General features: G+C 39.1%; 1 protein-coding gene across 1 annotated transcript; it reads left to right on the top strand.

Moving 5' to 3' along the window:
- Positions 1-229: 229 nt before the first annotated feature.
- Positions 230-19,429, top strand: LOC124116865 (phosphoethanolamine N-methyltransferase 3-like). The gene is made up of 11 exons (XM_048397330.1): positions 230-307; positions 6,090-6,267; positions 7,137-7,292; positions 8,024-8,217; positions 10,382-10,530; positions 11,368-11,547; positions 12,250-12,339; positions 13,010-13,228; positions 14,005-14,136; positions 15,113-15,229; positions 18,923-19,429. The coding sequence occupies exons 1-11, from the start codon at positions 292-294 to the stop codon at positions 19,046-19,048; spliced, it is 1,557 nt and encodes a 518-aa protein (XP_048253287.1). The 5' UTR covers positions 230-291; the 3' UTR covers positions 19,049-19,429.
- The last annotated feature ends 394 nt before the right edge of the window (positions 19,430-19,823 follow it).

The raw sequence follows: 19,823 nt of genomic DNA, 5'->3' as shown, positions 1-19,823 counted from the left end.
TGTATATGTGGGACATTCTATGTTAACAAACTCATGTGTGCACAGATTCTCGTTACAAAAGCATAGAAATCGGAATGAATGTGGTGACGTCACTTACCTCTAAATGGAGACAACAGATGGTGAATGTTTCCAAGTACAATAAAAATATAGGACGAATAAATGAGTTCGCTCGCGCGTTGAATAACAGAAGTATTATATGGTACTGTGACAATCCAGTGCTTCACTCTCTGTCAGACTCAGCTGGAGCAGTAACCATTGCAGCTTGTGCAACAATACACCCAGCACTTTCAGATGGACAATAATGACTGTAAGTAATATTTGTTTGGTATTCACAGGTGACATCGCATCAGTAAAATGACGCAAACTCGGATCATTTATCTACAGAAGTTCCTTCTATCTACCAAGTAAAACATATATAGTCAACGTGTGCCCTTGGACAATCTCCGCGTTTCCTCGCAATATTGTCTTAGCGCGCCATGTGGATCAGACACTCCTTTAAGCTTATGAGTGTTACTTGTACGGACGAGCGCGCTGCGGAAAGTGTTGTCTTTGTATTCGTGTTGTGTCTTCATAAATAGTTCTGAATGAAATAAAGGTACATAAAGGACTAAAGTACTCATGGAAATGAAAAAAACAACTGTTTTGTTGGATTTAATAATCGACACAAAGCATTAAGAAGATGTAAATACGAAATAACAAATCAACTGGAAAAGTACTACTCAGGATTGGCTAGTTTTATCTCAGTGCTCAATACAAAATGTACTTTACAGGAGGTAATTTGTAAGCACTTTCAACATTCAAAAATAAAACTAAGTCCAAATCGACATGGCAGAAACAGGCTATAGGCATTATGCAAATTAGCCTGGAAAAAAGTTATCAAAACAACAATAAAAATAACAGCTATGTTTATGTACATAATAATAATGACATGTAAGTTGTTGTTTGAGAAGGGACCACTGACAAATCACATGCACGTGGGTTTCAAGCACCTGTTTTCACCTGTCGTCAAGGTGTCATAGGTCATAGACATTCACCTTGATCTACTGCTGTCACCTGGTTATGCTCAGTTTAACAATAGTCTGTTTTGTTAATATTTTTACACACTTTTACGTGTAAAAAGACATAAAAACCTTTGATACGCTGTATTTGTGCCAAGGCCCAATTAGTACTAATCGAGTTGTTTGAATATTTATATATTTTGTATGTTAACTGGATTTATTTAAAGTCTGAGATCGAAAAAACAGTTTTTTTCATTTCCGTGAGTACTTTAGCGATTTGAGAGATATTTGTCCACACTTTTGGCGCCATCTCGCTACGAGAAGGACGGTACAAGCTGTCTAAACAGCTGGTGTCCTTGTATATTATTCCAGTGATTCGTCTCTTCAATATCGTTTTGGGCAGACATGCGAGCGTGGATATGTCTGTTTATTATATTCGTTCAAATGTGAACAGCATATAGCAGAATAATCTGTAAAATATGAACATGGTCGAGGCAATCATATATGTGGAAGTATTGTCGATCATATTGATTGTGAGTAGGTGTGGGGTTACACATAATTCAATCTAGCAGTCACTTGATTGGCATGTGTACCGTCATTAATATGTATTGTACATGTTTCCGTTACGCCAAGATAAGACAAAAAATTATCAAACTAGAGTACATAAGTTCTGGATGATGCTTGTCAATCTTACTTCCCTTATTGCTGTAAAAAAGAAGAAGAAAAAAACCACACCACCATGTACATAAATTCATTGAAAAATCTTTTTCGTCAATCATATTCAAACATCACTGTTCTGGCCCGAATAGATTTCTATGAACTGCACTTTGGCTCGTGTGTGCAAACTCAATATACTACTCAAAGTTTATAATAACAATGGCACCACAGTAACACCTAACGCTGAGTATATCATACGTAGCTATGTTTGAGCATTCTGTGTAATGGAAAAAAAATAGACACGACCTTTTTTCTATTTGATTAGTTCAGTATGTTTAGTGTAGTATGTGGGAAATATGAAGTTGTTTATCTGTCATTTGTAAAGCTAGTTATGAGATAAGATATCATGATCTGGGGTTTTATATTGTAGACAATACTAGTCATGGGAAAATCAAATCGATATTTGATATCAAATTGCAAGGAATAGTCTGTTATTGTCATGACTCAATTAGCGAGGATATAAATTCATTCATTTATTCGTTTCTCGGCATATCTGACCAAAAGTGCATACAATGTCCTTTTAATAGTTCAAAAACAAATGTATGGAAATTTAACGATTAACTATGCAGATGAAGTCAGCTGTGTCATGTGGGTTTCACCAGCATGCCCCGAAGGTTATTGTTTCAGTTTTTAACATCTGTGGATACACCAAATCCCACTGTAACATCTAAACAGTATTTGGAAGCCAGGTAATACAATAACAGTCATCAGTAGAAGCATCCAACCTGGTTTCTCTCAAACACATTACATCATATTCTGACCAATGAGCTGCTATACTATCTGTTTTCTCCTGAAGTGAGTGAGTGAGTTGGGTTTAACGCCGCTTTTAACAGTATTCCAGTTATATCGCGGCGTGTCACCTTAATGTGGGAGGAAAGCCCGAAGTGATGCAGGTCTAAGACGTTTACCACTTCGGTGTAACCCACGAGCACGGGTATGTTGCTGACAAACCTAGAAACATAATCGGGGCGAACCAGGATTCGAACCCACAATCATAGCTTTCTGACGTGCCCATTTCTTCTGAAGACGTCACGTTATTATGGATTTCCTTTATCTCTGTTTTTTGTCATTGATCCAGGATTTGACTCTATATCCCCACAACAACGTAATACAATTATCAAGCATGAAACAAAATGGAATTGTTTAATATTACTTAAATATACAGAAATGAAGCATTTGATGCATATTATGCAACCAAAGATACCAACTGCAAGCCGATATTGTCTGCTTAACGACGCACTCAGCAATATTCCAGCTACATGAAGGCCGTCCTTAAATAATCGAGTCTTGGCCAGGTAATCCAGTGATTGACATCATGAGCATTGATCCACGCAATTGGAATACGATGACATGCATCAACCAAGTCAGCGAGCCTGACCACCCGATCCCGTTAGTCGCCTCTTACGACAAGCATAATCGCCTTTTTACGGCAAGCAAAGGTTGCTGAAGACCTAGTCTACCCCTGATCCTAACGGGTAGCAAGCCGATATTGAGCCACGTGAACCACCAATATCAGTTCGGTATGAATCAATCGTACATGTCAGCTTGCAAATAGTATCAATGAGAATCCCTCTGTAAAGATTATAATAGGGATGACTGTAGTTGGTCTCTGGTAACACACATATAAAATGAAGGTGGGTACTTAGGCAAAGACGATAAAATGAAAGCATTCTGACTATAGCTAACTTGAGAAAGAGAAAAAAGACAATCTAAAAATGAAACGCCCTGTCAGTGGAGTAAAGAGAAATTTAATTTAATTTGCTGGTAATTTAACTTGTAAGATAAAATGCAGCATTAATTGCAGCATTATTAACCCCCGCCCAACGAAGTTGGCGGGGGATATAGAAACGGATTCCTTCCGTCCGTACGTACGTCCGTCACGTTTCGTTTCCGGAGCATAACTCAGAAACCGTTCAATAGTTTTTCATGAAACTGTGCAGGTCTATCAGGTACATGCTGAACTGGTGCCTTTTGCTATTTAGAAATTTTAGAATTGTTTATTTTTTACGTTTCCATGGCAACAAGATGGACTTAGGTTCTGTGAGGGTAGGGTTCGTTTCCGGAGCATAACTCATAAACCGTTCAATATCTTTTCATGAAACTGTGCAGGTCTGTCAGGTACATGCTGAACTGGTGCCTTTTGCTATTTAGAAATTTTAGAATTTTTTATTTTTTACGCTTCCATGGCAACAAGATGGACTTAGGTTCTGTGAGGGTAGGATTCGTTTCCGGAGCATAACTCATAAAACGTTCAATATTTTTTCATGAAACTGTGCAGGTCTGTCAGGTACATGCTGAACTGGTGCCTTTTGCTATTTAGTTAGTGGCAAAATCTTTTTTTTTTACAAATTCCATGACAAGTTCCACCTCGGTTAAAAAAGGTTAGGGTTTAATTATGTCATAAATTCTGCAACAGGGGCGGGGGATATAGCTACGTTAGTGGCAAACTCTTGTTGGCCTTTATTTACTGCATGTACATTCAGCAGTTTAGGAAATTTGCCAATCTACATGAGACGGCACGTGCAGTAACAGGATTGCACGTGCAGCACGAATTTTATTTGCGGGGTTGAGAGCCACACAGGGTAAGAACACACATTGCTGAAATGCCTGAAGAAAGGATAATAATGTAATTTGTTGATATATATGATCATGACAAACATAGCAGTCCTTCGGTTGAAACGTAGTGGGTAATGTACTGGTGTTATGTAGTAATACTGAGATATAGATGTAGTTCATGTTTGATTGTTATTGTCAACATTTCTTGGTAATTACCATGACGGAAAATTGTTTATACATAAATAGACCGCCTCCGTGGTCTAGTGGTAGAGTGTCCGTCCGGAGAGCGGAAGGTCCGGGGTTCGATCCCCGGCCGCGTCATACCAAAAGACGTTAAAAGATGGTACTCGTTGTTAAACTGTCTGGCGCTTGGCATTAAGGGGCTAAAACAAGGACTGGTCGGTTTGGAGTCAGTATACTGTGTCTGACTGGGGTATTCATGTTAAATTGTGGCATGGTATCTCAGTGGGCTAGCACTATAAATCGGCATCAGTCCGGACTAGTACACAAACACACACACGTACATGCACGTAAGTGCAATAATCTTGGACGCGACGTTAAACTCCATTTCACCTCACCTATTCATAAATATGTACATCTAAAGCAACCCATTAAGTGACTGTATAAAATACAACATTTTGAATACAGTATCCATGTGGGCATTGAATCTATAATATAAAAAAACGTCAACGCCAGAGAATAACATTCTCGATTATCCACATTCGAAAAGCGAAATAGCGCTGAAAATTATGTGAATGGATCACTGAAAAACAGGGATGCCACTGGGTATTCGCGAAAAAGGTAAGCAAGTCCTGCTCTACAGGTAGCACCCGCCACTCATACAAATTGCATAAAACGTACATGTATGTGTTGATACAGCACAGCAGTACTCATGCCTTGCGACGGCGGCATATAAAACAACTCAGAAAATTAAGGGATGGGCAAGACATCTAGCCACACGATATCGCATTTACTGTTTTTTGTTGAAAGTTGAACGGATATGTGTACAAGTGCAGAGATTCTGCTGCTTATGAGCAGAGACAAAATGTTAAAGAATTTTAAAAACAGAATGGTGCCGCAAATTATGCAACATAATTGTTAGTTTCAAATCGAGGCATACTAGTATATATCCTCAGCTATATTCTACACAAATAACCAGGGTAATTCTGTCATTCGTTCATTGGATTAAAAACAGTATCAGATGAAAAAAATATCGTAAGCTTTAAAATAATCGGCTCCTGATTAGGTTTGATGAGTTTTATGAATATATTTAGAACAGCCTTGTTCTGTACATTTCACATGTGCAGATACCAATAATGATCAAATTGAGGAGAACATGCACAAAGTTACCACTTTGGCAATATGTGCGCACATGTTTCAAAGTGGAACAGACCCGTGATGGACACCCAGGAGGACTGCGAAATCTCATATGCATCGCTTTGCACACAATGACATGATAATGAATTCATTCACAATACAGCAGGTGTTGCATTTGCGAAATATGATACTGTCTTCCTTTAATATCAAGGGGGCACGGGTGGCCCAGTCGTCTAAGGCGCCGCGATTCGCAGTGCAGAAACCTATGATTGTGGGTTCGAATCCCGGTTCGCCCCGATTATGTTTCTAGGTTTGTCAGCACCATACCCGTGCTCGTGGGTTACACCGAAGTGGTAAACGTCTGAGACCTGCATCACTTCGGGCTTTCCTCCCACATTAAGCTGACCCGCCGCGATATAACTGGAATACTGTTAAAAGCGGCGTTAAACCCAACTCACTCACTCACTCAATCCTTTAATATCACCAGTGTTGTATGTTAAGGTGTTCGGAAGTCCATGACAGATTTCTGGAAGCAATGCTCTACACCATGTGCGTCCGTCGTTGAGATGATGTTGGACATTGGTGCCGAGGAGCTTGCTGAGTTGGAACAGCCAGAGATACTGTCCTATCTACCGGACTTCGCTGGCAAGAGGGTGATGGACCTTGGAGCGGGCATTGGGTAAGTATATACGTGAGTATATGTTTCCACAAATACTATCGTTTCATATCTGATTTTCATAAGTACCTTTTCAACGAATGTATGAGTAATCCTTCAGACCACTGTTAGCTATCTTCCAGCAATGTCAGGACGGAAGACAACACAGATTGTACCAATGTGGATAATTGAACCCTGTCTTTTGTCTTGATGATCAAACGCTTCAATCACTTGACAACTACACACACCCAATTACCTTTGTAACAAGAACATACTGCTAAAAGGAATTAAGGATAATCACAGCCTGATAAATGAGCACGCGGATATGAATAAACTGTCCAACAGCATATGTAGAAGGTTTTCTGAAGTTAGAGTTTGAGAATTATGTGACGATATCTGTGCGACAAACCAATCTATGATTAATATCTGACCATTCGAAGACAACTTATTTATCCTTTGCAATCCATTCACTGATGTGAACAGACACAGTGCATGTATCCGCGAGTGGACGTCGTCATTCACGAACACGTTGGCCAATACCCCACGTACACCGTGTCACACTCAGCATTTCTCTGTTTAATGGCATTGAATTCTGTTTTACTCGGTGTCAGAACGCGGTGTTCACATGCTCTTCCTAAAGTTTCTTCAGCAGACTTATATGAAGGAGTCTCATGCCATATCATATTTGCAGCGAAGCTTATTACCTATTTACCTTGACATGTGAATTGAAATTCAGTTGAACAAAAAATTAATGTAATTCTATTTTTTCATTATAAAAATTAAATTGACATTTCATTAGGGGTCGGATGATTATGCTTGGTACAGACACCGATTTTGATAAATCCTCATTCATACTTTTACTGTTTTACTGAAGTTTGTTCTTATATTCACAGGCGCTTTACATCTACCTTTGCCATGTCAGCCTGCAGCGTGTTGGCCATTGATTTCATGCATGAGTTTCTCGAAAAAAATAAAACTATCAACAGTCACTACAAAAACATCGAATTCCAATGTGGTGACGTCACTAAACTTCAAAGAGACAACAGATGGTGATTTTTCCGTTTGAAAGTAAAATACATATGTTGGGGGAATAAAGGTATTTGCGTGCATGCTGAATAACAGAATCCCATCGAATTTCGGAAGTACCCTGAGTATCGCTACATAGTGTTTGGCACTGTGACGAACATCAAAGATGACACCATAAAAATCAGTGTCAGATACATATTTTCTATTAAACATGCCATTATCGTTCTAATATCTTGCCATGTGTTCCCTCATCCTCATCTGTGCACATACCCAATCACATTGTGAAATACATGTGAAAGTCCGATTAGAAAACATGTGATGAATTTTTGCATGACATTGTCCATTCAAATGTGGCGTACATGATTTCGAACATCTGCCAACAGTTTGTAAATACACAGATAAGAAAAAGCTCGTCCTGTATTTATCGATGTATACTATGCCCCAAAAGTAGGGATGGTGGAAATCATCAAGACATATCTTCTCAACTATATGATATTGGTAAATGATATCATATCTCCTGGGGAGTAGGCGATCAGATTTAATGGGTTCTCATGGTTGGTGTAATTAGATGAGGGACAATGGTAAATCTGGCATACCACCCCTTGAACGTGCTGTCGGAGGTCATGCCCTTTATGACTGTCCCAATGTTGTGATTGGGACCTTGATTTCTTCGGAAATGTTCTTGCCTTATAAATCGCTTCCTATCCCCTACGCGTTTGTTTGTTTTTCATACTATAATATGCTGACATTGCAGTGCCAATCTTGTGTTCTCCAACTGGCTGTTAATGTATCTGTCGGACAAAGAGGTGCTGGAGCTGTTGCAGAAGGTGCTGGAGTGGCTAGATGACGATGGCTATCTGTTCATAAGAGAGTCCTGCCTGGTTCCATCCGGTTTGTGTGCTGTTCAACGCTGTAGTCAGGAACATTCCAACTATACCCTCAAATCATGTTCTTAACCGAGTCTTGACCACGGTTGGCATAGTACTATGCCTTCAGGATACGATGACACGTGCACGAAGTCGCCCTTTAGTTTCAAAATACATTATATTTAATAGACAAAACACAATGGGATTTTATGAAGGTGCTCCACTAACGAGATCTTCTCCTCAGGGGGCGCTCGGATAGCCTACTGGTTAAAGCGTTAGCTCGTCACGCCGAAGACCCGGGTTCGATTCCCGACATGGGTACAATGTGTGAAGCCCATTTCTGGTGTCCCCCGCTGTGATATTGCTGGAATATTGCTAAAAGCGGCGTAAAACCATACTCACTCACTCACGCTTCTCCTCAAATATATCAAACATTGGTGTCAATAAAATCTATACATGTTTCACTTTCTAACATCAGTATCAAGTAAGTTCAAGTATGGAACAAATGAATAGCTACTGCAGTGATAAATAACCAATTGTGATCAACCGATCCAGTAAATAATATCTTACGGCAAACATAGGTTGGCAGGAATCTGTCCTAACCCTGAACGCCTTAGTGGTTGCCCTGAGATGCATGGTAGTGTATGACAAAACACGTGTAGGTTATTCTAAATATAACAAATGTTATATTTGGGGCAACACTTTCATAGTAAAGTACAGATACTTGTACTTTTTTGGGTTGCGTCGGAACCCACACTGCCAGAGTGAGGCACCTAATCGCCAGCACACAGTCAGCGATCTAACCCACTCTGGTACTAGAATCTGTACTTTAGGAAGAAAACATAACATTTGTTACATTTGACCACTTTCTAAAATGGCATTGTGTGTTCGTTTTCTAAATAATTTAATCATGTATGTTTGCTTTGAATACGCAATATACATGTGTATATCCGTGACATCTGACGTGCACATGGCGATACATGACGAACAATCAAAGAGCACATCTTCAGAGATTAGATTTGGGATAAATCAATCAGACTAACTTTCTACCATGGTCTGGTTGTGTACAACACACCTTCATACTAAGATCTCTGAGTGCGGCGTTAAAAACAACAACAAACAAACAAACAATATCGGCTTGCAGTTGGTACCTTTGGTTGCATGATCTACCACAAATGCTTCATTTCTGTATATTTAAGTAATATTAAACAATTATATTTTGTTTCTTGCTTGATAATTGAATTACTTTGTTATGGGGAAATGGAGTTAAATCCTGGATCAACGACAAAAACCAGAGATAAAGGTTATCCATAATAACGTGAAGTTTTCAGGAGATAGTATAGCAGCTGATTGATCAGACTATGATGTAATGTGTTTGAGAGAAACCAGGTTGGATGCGTCTACTGATGACTGGTATTGTATTACCTGGCTTCCAAATACTGTTTAGATGTTACAGTGGGATTTGGTTTATCTACAGATGTAACAAACTGAAACAATAACCTTCGGGGCATGCTGGTGAAACCCACATGACACAACTGACTTCATCTGCATAGTTAATCGTTAAATTTCAATAAATCTGTTTGGGAACTATTGAAGAGGACATTGTATGCACTGTTAATGAGATATGCAGAGAAACGAATAAATGAATGAATTTATATCATCGCCAATTGAGTCATAACAATAACAGACTATTCCTGGCAATTTGATATCAAATATCGATTATATTGTCTACAATATAAAACGCCAGATCATGATATCTTATGACCGCCGTCATATAGCTGGAATATTACTGAGTGCGGCGTTAAACAACAAACAAACAAACAAACAAAACAATCATACTAAGATCGATGTTCAGCTATCGGCAACCCGTTTCTGTGCGGACCCAATAAGGCATGTATGGGTATTGCTAAGATATAGATTTCTTCTTGCTTAAGGGGGCAAAGGTGGCCCAGTCGTCTAAGGCGCCGCGATTCGCTGTGCAGAGTTGCGTCCCTTGAGCACGCCAGAAACCTATGATTGTGGGTTTGAATCCCGGTTCGCCCCGATTATGTTTCTAGGTTTGTCAGCACCATACCCGTGCTCGTGGGTTTCACCGAAGTGGTAAACGTCTTAGACCTGCATCACTCCTCCCTCCCACGTTAAGCTGACACGCCGTGATATAACTGGAATAATGTTAAAAGCGGCGTTAAACCAAACTCACTCACTCACTCTTCTTGCTTACTGAAACAACATATCTTTAATTGCAGGCAACTATCGACGAATGTTCAACCCAACTAACTACCGAAATGCGATGACATACGAAGCTTTATTCGCTTCTTCCGATATATCATGCGATATAGGCCAGTCATATGGATTTCAATGTGTGATGTCTACTTCACTTGGCGCATATACTAAGGTTAATATACATCCTCACAGTAGGGATACAGAGGTTTTCACTGCTGTACTAATGTACGTAAGGGAAACAGGTGGCGCAGTAATCCAATTCGCTGTGTTGAGTTGCGTCCCTTGGTTATGACAGAAATTATGTTTCAATGAGTTTGTCAGCACAATGCCCGTCATCATGGATTTTACCAACGTGATAAGCGATTCGCTGTGCAGAGTTGCGTCCCTTGGGCACGCCAGAAACCTATGATTGTGGGTTCGAATCCCGGTTCGCCCGGATTATGTTTCTAGGTTTATCAGCACCATACCCGTGGTCGTGGGTTTCACCGAAGTGGTAAACGTCTGAGACCTGCATCACTTCGGGCTTTCCTCCCACATTAAGCTGACACACCGCGATATAACTGGGATATTGTTAAAAGCGGCGTTAAACCCAACTCACTCACTCACTCACTAACTCAAGCTGACACGACATTATATAACTGACAATCTGTTCAAAGCAGGAATGATCCAAAGGCTATCGCTCACTGCTGTACTTACAAAATACTAAGTGCCTATTCACTTTCAAAGGTTGCATTCCTTAGCCGTGCCAGGATCGGATCCTCTTGGATTCAAATCCCTCTATCTCCTGGTCGATTTTGCTTGTAGTTTCTTTGCCCCAAAGCTAAGCGTCACTTTGGACTTTCCTCCTGAATTAAACTTATTCTCTGTAAGTGAAATACTGCCAAAAACGTAGTTAAACGCAACCACTTACTGTGCAACATAGAAAATATATTCTTAATCAAACACGGTATAGTCATATGGCACTGCACGGATTAGCCACATAGATGAACATAAGAATTGTGGTTTTCAGCTAAAGGACAACAGGAACCAGATAGTGTGGTTGTTGCAAAAAGTGAAGCGAAACAAGAGTAGAAATACAACATTCACAGAAAGCCTGGAGTTACAAGAAACCTATGAAAACCATGTGATTCGATGCCAGAAAGTGTTTGCCTGCACCAGTCTTGGAGTAGAAGCCCTTGGAACTACGGAGGTATATGGTAGCACACCCATCATGCTTATAATTTAGATGATACAAATACAAGGTCTTTTTATGATTTGTGTTGAACATTATGAAAAAGAAATATTTCTGAAAATAATTCCCACACGCAATAACAGCAAATATGAAAGCTAATGAAAAATCATGAGTTCATCGTCCATAGAAATTTAATATGCATTGATATTTTTAAACAAATCCAGATAAATTTAAATTTAATTTAAATATTGCATATTTTGTGATAGTGAAGTTATTTATGTTTGGCAATAGTTAAGGAAGTATTCAACTGGTTGAAAAACATCTCACTAAAAGAGGGTTAACATTTACACAATAAACATAAATTAACACAAATATGTTAATAGAGGTTCGTTTGTTGCAACAAAGACAACAATAAAAGCTAGTAGCTGATGGTAATAAATGTATTTAATTAACTGCATATCTGGAGTAAGACAAGTTCTATGGATGAACAACTTCTTTATTACAATTAGTGCGACGTTTCGGTGTAGATCCTAACACCTTTATCAAGCACTAATTGTAATAAAGAAGTTGTTCATCCATAGAACTTGTCTTACTTCATCACACCGACTTCTAAATGCCACTTAAAGAAATGCATATCTGGACATACGTACGTACAATTCTTGTGGAGGCTTTAAAATGTTTTGCGAATGCTTGTGTTACATATTATATTGACATATTTAGGTGAGTGTGGATATGCTTGACCTGAATCCACACCACACCGTGTTAGACGTTGGATGTGGTCTGGGTAGCAGATCCCTCGACATGGTAAAGGTAGGTTTGCTGTGTGTGAATCTCTCTATTTGATTTCCGATTTACAATGAATTTCTTTAGATATCTGAAAATCTATATTTTAAAATATGTTAAGGTTAGAAATATGTCTTCACGAAGCCAACACTTCTTTAAACTGAAGCAACACATATTTGCAGGTGAAATCGAAATTGAAAACAATTTAATTTAAATAAATTAACATGCCAGTAGACAAGACGTAATCTTTTACGCCGCTTTTAACAGTATTCCAGTTATATCACGGCGCGTCAGCTTAATGTGGGAGGAAAGCCCGAAGTGATGCAGGTCTGAGACGTTTACCACTTCGGTGAAACCCACGAGCACGGGTATGGTGCTGACAAACCTAGAAACATAATCGGGGCGAACCGGGATTCGAACCCACAATCATAGGTTTCTGGCGTGCCCAAGGGACGCAACTCTGCACAGCAAATCGCGGCGCCTTAGACGACTGGGCCACCCCTGCCCCCGCCACCGGTGGAGCAGGATCCGCTTATCTTTCGCGAACACCGAATGTCATCACTATTTAACACATGCTCATGATATAGTCGGAAACGTACACTGGTCTCTGCTTTCAGCAAATATTTCTTTTGATTATGGAAATGTTTTTGTCGCTTTTGTTTATTTTATTTACTGTCAAATGTGGATCTTTTAACAGAAATACGGATGCAAAGTTGTTGGAGTTGACATGTCAATCATCAACAGACGCCATGCAGAGGAAAACGCTAAGGAAAATGCCATGGGTCCTGATCAAGTGAAATTCGAGTTTGCTGATTTAACCAAGAGAAACTACTCGACCGAGTCATTTGATGCAATCTACAGCCGGGATTCCATATGCGCAATTGCCGACAAGCTGACCCTGTTTGGGAACGTCTATGTCAGTGGAACACTTAAAGTTTAATTTCCATCCCAATCTAATATACATTATAATCAGCCATTCCGACATTAAATATACTACTCAAAACAAGTTAAATAACACCACTTTAGAATGTTGTGTGTTGCAATATCCACCAGCCGTGACAGATTAGCTGTAGTCATATGAAAAAATGTGTTCTTTAACTTCCTTTGAGTAGTATATAGCTAAAATATGAAAGATAGTATTCTTAAAATAATTTCTTAATAAAGTCTTGAAAATTAATTAATCGATCATCATGCCTATCCATCTCCTTCACACACCCCTTTTGTTTTAATTGTCTGCTCATTTGGTGCAAGAATTGATGATATTACAATGTCAGTCAGTCAGTCAGTGAGTTGGGTTTAACACCGCTTTTAACAGTATTCACGTTACATCGCGGCGTGTCATCTTAATGTGGGAGAAAAGCCCGAAGTGATGCAGGTCTCAGACGTTTTACCACTTCGGTGAAACCCACGAGCACGGGTATGGTGCGGACAATAAACATAATCGGGGCGAACCGGGATTCGAACACACAATCATAGGTGTCTGACGTGCCCAAGGGACGCAACTCTGCACAGCGAATCGCGGCGCCTCAAACGACTGGGCCACCCGTGCCCCCGTCAATCATGTAATTATTATTATTATTATCAATATATACAAAACTTTCATAGTTTTGGCATGCATATTGCTTAGGGCTTAAACGTTGGTCATTAAAAGAAAAGTACTTGTGGAAACTTGACAAAGTCGTCATATTTTAGAAATGGCTGAAACCAGGCGGAAAGGTCTTGATCTCAGACTATTGCTGCAGCGCCGAGGATCACTCCGAGGTCTTCAAGGAGTATGTGAAGCTGAGAGGCTACACTCTGTACAGCCCCGCACAGTATGCGAAGGTACGTTGTAGGCTAAGTTATGAAGCGCTTCTAAAACCTTTAATCTTAAATACAGAGTTTTCTTTCGCCATACAGTAAAAATAAAAATAAAAATATTTCTCTAAATGTATCTGTCCCTCCTAGCGGATTTGAAAATATATATTTCACCAGATATCAGTATAAGTATATCTAGTCAGCCGAAATTGGGTGACTAGAGGCCACAATACCTACTTCGGTACCCTTCTACAAGTATACCAGGCCTCGATCTTAATGCTACATGTGTCTTTATATAATTCATTATGGTAGTTCAAGTTCAGGCCTCGTGACACAAGTCCAGTTAAAACTGAAGAGTCAAGTAAAAACACTGAGACGAATCATTGGAACATTAGTGAGGTTTTTCTTCGTCATCTCCTGCCCTTCAAGTAGCGCCTAGCATACGTGAAGGTCGTCGTTACAACGTAGTTAGGCTCAGATGTTGTCCAGGATAAATTAAGGATCCCCACTACTGTATATTGAAGTAACCGCCCCCGTGGTCTAGTGGTAGAGCGTCCGCCCGGAGAGCGGAAGGTCCGGGGTTCGATCCCCGGCCGGGTCATACCAAAAAACGTTAAAAGATGGTACTTGTTGTTACCCTGTATGGCGCCAGGCATTAAGGGGCTAAAACAGGGACTGGTCGGCTCGGAGTCAGTATACTGTGTCTGAGTTGGGTATTCATATTAAACTGCGTCATGGTATCTCAGTGAGCTAGCACTATAAATCAGCATCAGTCCGGACTAGTACAAACACACACACGTACATGCACGTCGCTATATAAGTGCAATAATCTTGGACGCGACGCTAAACCCCATTTCATCTCACCTCACCAGTATATTGAAGCATGCGAATAAACATCGTAGGGTTGCAATGGCCGATTTTGGTAACCAGATCCATGGTTGCTACTGTATGGGTGTTATCCTCTATGAATAAAAATTTCATGCATTTGTGCATCTTTTTTTAGAGTCTTGAAAAAGCAGGATTCGAAGACGTCAGAGTTGAGGACAAAACACAGACCTTCACAGAAACACTAACGACAGCGCTCAATCAAACCTATAAGCGCAGTGATGAGTTCATTGGGGTAAGCTATGCTTTATGCCATAGTTCTATATAGTATACAATGTTTAACATGCGTAAGGATGAACTTTTCAATGTCACGAAAAAAAAATTACTGTTACAAATTGGTGTCTTGAATATCTTGAATACACAGGCAATTTAGATGCATGTCCATTGCAGATTAACGGAAATGTTGTTAATCATTTAACGCCGCACTCAGCAATGATCTAACAATAAGACGACGGTTTCGTAACACAATACAGTGGTGAGCGATGTGACATTGTGTGAATGTTTGGTTTGGTTTGGTTTGGTTTGGTTTGGTTGTTGTTTTAGGTCGCTCTCAGCAATATTCCAGCTATATGACGGCGGTCTGTAAATAATCGAGTCTGGACCAGACAGTTAACAACATGCAATGGGGATCGATGACATGCATCAAACAAGTCAGCGAGCCTGACCACCCGATCCCGTCAGTCGCCTTTTACGACAAGCATAGTCACCTTTTGCTGAAGACCTATTCTAGCCCGGATCATCACGGGATTGTGTGAATGTAGTATTACTACTTTTGCATACTCTGTGGTTCTGATAATCTGTATTCTGTATTCTTGACATCCATATGATGAATAGAAGATGTGGTTCAGACGCGGGTGTAGGGGATTTCACTTTTATAGGAAATCAAGGTGCCAGCTTGGTTGATTATATAATATGTTCATCTGAATTGTTTACTATATGTAGTAGATTTGAGTCATCACATCTTCCCCTCACAATGGATTTACGTACGTGTCACACAACTGAACAGATTGAAAGTGATCCAATTATTAATGAATCTTTCACATTTACATGGGCCGATAATTTGACATCAGATGAAATATCTTATTTATTTGAAAAGGGCAGTAAATACAGCATTTGTTAGCCTCGATGCTAGTGTAAAATATATCACTGAAGCCTCATGTATGGCTGCATCAGATATGAAGAGAAACGTTTGCTTTTACAAACCGCATCGTCATTGGTAGTTGCTTTGAGTTATTAAATAAAGAAAGATGTAGATGATTAAATATATTGCGAAGGAAAAGAGATTTTGTTTCATTGGAAAATTATCACAGCATCCGGAATCAGTATAAGGAAACATGTAAAAAAAAAAAAAAAGTTGAATATTATGAATATGACTTTTTGTCTGGATTTGAAGATGACAATACAACATATGATGATATCGAATTATCACGAGACATCCTCGAGACGTCCGATTACGGCTGACGAAATAGGAGAAAGCGTTTGTCATCTTAAAAATGGTACATCAGCTGGGTATGAGTTTTTTAAACATTCTACAGATATCCTTGTACCATATCTAGAGTTGATTTTTAATATCATGCTGGAAACATAATATTTTCCTGAAGACTGGGCACTTGGTATAATCGTCCCTCTCCTGAAACAGAATGATACAAATAACTGTCGAGGCATAGTGTTATCAAGCATTTTTAGCAAAGTGTTCATATATATCAATAACTAAAGGTTAGTATTCTGGGCTGATGCTTATGAAAAGATTAGTGAGTCTCAATCTGGTTTCAGCCAAGGATACTCGACAACTGATGATATATTTATGTCGCAAACAATAATACAAAAGTACCTAGCAAAGAAGGGTGGTAAGTTATACACAGTGTTGGTAGATTTCTCTAAAGCTTTTGATTCTGTTGGCAGATTTAAATTATGGTCACGTTTCAAGGCACATGGTCTTAGCAGTAAAATTGGAAGGTTAATGTGCTGTATGTATCAGAATGTAAAGGTTTGTGTGCAAAATAATGGTACTGTGTCTGACACATTTGAAAGCAAAATTGGCGTTAGACAAGGGTGCATTTTAAGTCCGTTTTTGTTCTCCTTCTTTATCAATGAATTAGCTCAACAAATTCAGCAGAACTGTTTTCTGATGGCATCCAACTTCACCCAGAAACTATAAAGTTATTTCTTCTTTTGTTTGCCGTTGGCATAGTAATGTTTTCAAGCACACTAACTGTACTACTACAGCAAATTAATCAGCTGAAAAGTTATTGCAAAGAATGGAATTTATCTGTCAACAAGAATAAGACAAAAGCTATGTTGTTTTTTTAAAATGGCGGTACACTAGCTTGAAGGGAGAAATGGTTTTATCAAGGACATTCGTATCGTTCTGTAAGTACTTAGGTGTATATTTTACAAATCAAATAGATTGTCATGGAAGACGCATGCTTACCAAGCTAAGAAGATCATAATTGGAATACTTCAACATATGACAGTTGTTGGAAATATATCCTATAATACATTCTTTAAGATGTTCGATACACAAATACAGTAAACTACGGTTATAACGAACTCAAAGGGACTACTAATTTTAGTTCGTTATAACCGTAATTCGTTATAAGCATAAATACAACATAAATACAGCATACAGTCGGGACTAAAAAGTTAGTTCGTTACATCCGTTAGTTCGTTATAAGCGTGTTCGTTATAACCGTAGTTTACTGTAAGCTTAATATAGTTGTATCGAGCAGAGGTTTGGGGATTAGAAATGATTGATGTTATAGAAAGAGTACATTTATATGCATGCAAAGATTCCTTGGTGTGAAACCTGGTACGTCTAATCTAATGGTCTATGGAGAATGTGAACGATACCCATTAACTATGCTTGCAAAGTTAAAGACGATAAAATACCGGATTAAAGTAGTTAAATGCCTGCATCAAGATACCCAAAGAAATGTTATAACATGTTATTACTCTATGATCAACAAGGACACACTAACTGGGCATCTACTGTAAAGCAACAACTTTATTCATGTGGGTATGGTAATATATGGACAGAACAGGATACGTATATACCAGATCATTTCATAGGTGCTTTCACTCAGACCCTGAAAGATATGTACATTCAAAATTGCCATTTTTCCTTATCAGTGTTAAAGAAACTATCAAGTTATTCAATCTTTAAAAACAGCTTCTCCGGAGAGCAATACTTATTAGATCTGGCACTAAAAACATTTCGAATTGCACTTGCGAGATTCAGATGTGGTTCACACTAACTCTTTATCGAGACGGGAAGATATATGGGGACTGTGATAGATCACAGAATTAGTCAGTTTTGTTATTTAAACACTGTAGAAAGTGAATACAATTTCTTACTACTTTGTCCGTTGTATGCGGAACTCAGAAAACAGTTTATTGATAAAAAAATATTTTATCCGTTATCCAAGTTTACAGAAATTTGTTGCATTAATGTAAAGTAAGAATGTAACAATAACAAACTGTCAATGTACATATTGCATGCTATGAAGCTAAGAAGCTCCAAATGTGCTACCGTATAAATGTATATACATCCATTACTATATAACATGTTATAGGCCGAAGGCCTCTCAGTATTATGAGACCCGTGAAGATTCCGGGGTAGAATAGGTCTTCAGCAACCCATGCTTGTTGTAAAAGGTTACTATGCTTGTCGTAAAAGGCGACTAACGGGATCGGGTGGTCAGGCTCGCTGACTTGGTTGATGCATGTCATCGATCCCAATTGCGTGGATCGATGCTAATGATATTAATCACTGGATTGTCTGGTCCAGACTCGATTATTTACAGACCGTCGTCATATAGCTGGAATATTGCTGAGTGCGGCATTAAACAACAAACCAACCAACCAACCAACAGTATTATGAATAAACACATATACGATAATCTCCTCCTTTCGCGGTATTTTTGTGCAGGACTTCTCCCAGAAAGACTTTGATGACATTGTCAGCGGCTGGAAGGACACTCTGCACCAGTGTGAGGAAGGGGAACAAAGATGGGGTATCTTCCATGCCACAAAACCAAGAACTCCTTTAACATGACAACACACTATGTAGGTCTTACTTTACTGTCTTCAACTTTCTAGATTCAAACATGCTACAATGTAAAAAGTATAGTATTTGATTTTGCAAGAAAGTTGTAGACGGTTGGGCAGTTCGATTTTTTAGTACCAATTTACACCGTAAAAATATCATGGTATTTTAGGGCCGCTTTTGGAACTGTAACGGTTTCATGTGGGTTGGTCAGGTGGCATTACCATTAAATCAGTTAAGGTTGTTGAATGGAGATAGTCATTGAGAGCAGGAGCGTTAGGAATAGTTTAGGCCTTATTATTAAATGATTTTGAAAGTGATGAAGAGGTATATTTCTATAATGTAGGATTTTGGACTAAATGGTTTAGTTATCTACATTTGCGTTCAATTCTGACGGGTCGTTTTTCAATAAATACATTTATTCGAAAACTACTGAGTGTTTGTTATCAGTCGCCACGTTACATTCACTAGCACAGATATCATTGCTGTTGTCAATGTCAGCTGGCAGCTTAAGAAATGGAATACAACACATAGTCTAATCTAAACATGGTATCTGGTATCAGGAATTCACATATGTCCTTGAAACTCGAAACTCGAAACTAGAGCTTGCCGTTAAAGGCGACTATAGCTCGTTGTAAGAGGCGACTAACGGGATCGGGTGGTCAGGCTCCCTGACTTAGTTGATGCATGTCACCAATCCCAATTGCGTGGCTCGATGCTCATGATATTAATCACTGGATTGTCTGGTCCAGACTCGATTATTTACAACCGCCGTCATATAGCT

This window comes from Haliotis rufescens, unplaced genomic scaffold, assembly GCF_023055435.1.
Source record: "Haliotis rufescens isolate VD_foot unplaced genomic scaffold, xgHalRufe1.0.p SCAF_17, whole genome shotgun sequence".
NCBI classification, from domain to species: domain Eukaryota; kingdom Metazoa; phylum Mollusca; class Gastropoda; order Lepetellida; family Haliotidae; genus Haliotis; species Haliotis rufescens.
Note: the sequence above shows the minus strand (reverse complement) of the source record. Positions and strands in the feature narration are given on the sequence as shown.

Excerpts from the sequence above, each read along its gene's own strand:
- LOC124116865 (XM_048397330.1), top strand. Across the intron at positions 14,137-15,112 it reads GCCCCGCACAGTATGCGAAG|AGTCTTGAAAAAGCAGGATT; the intron begins GTACGTTGTAGG and ends ATCTTTTTTTAG. Across the intron at positions 15,230-18,922 it reads GCAGTGATGAGTTCATTGGG|GACTTCTCCCAGAAAGACTT; the intron begins GTAAGCTATGCT and ends ATTTTTGTGCAG.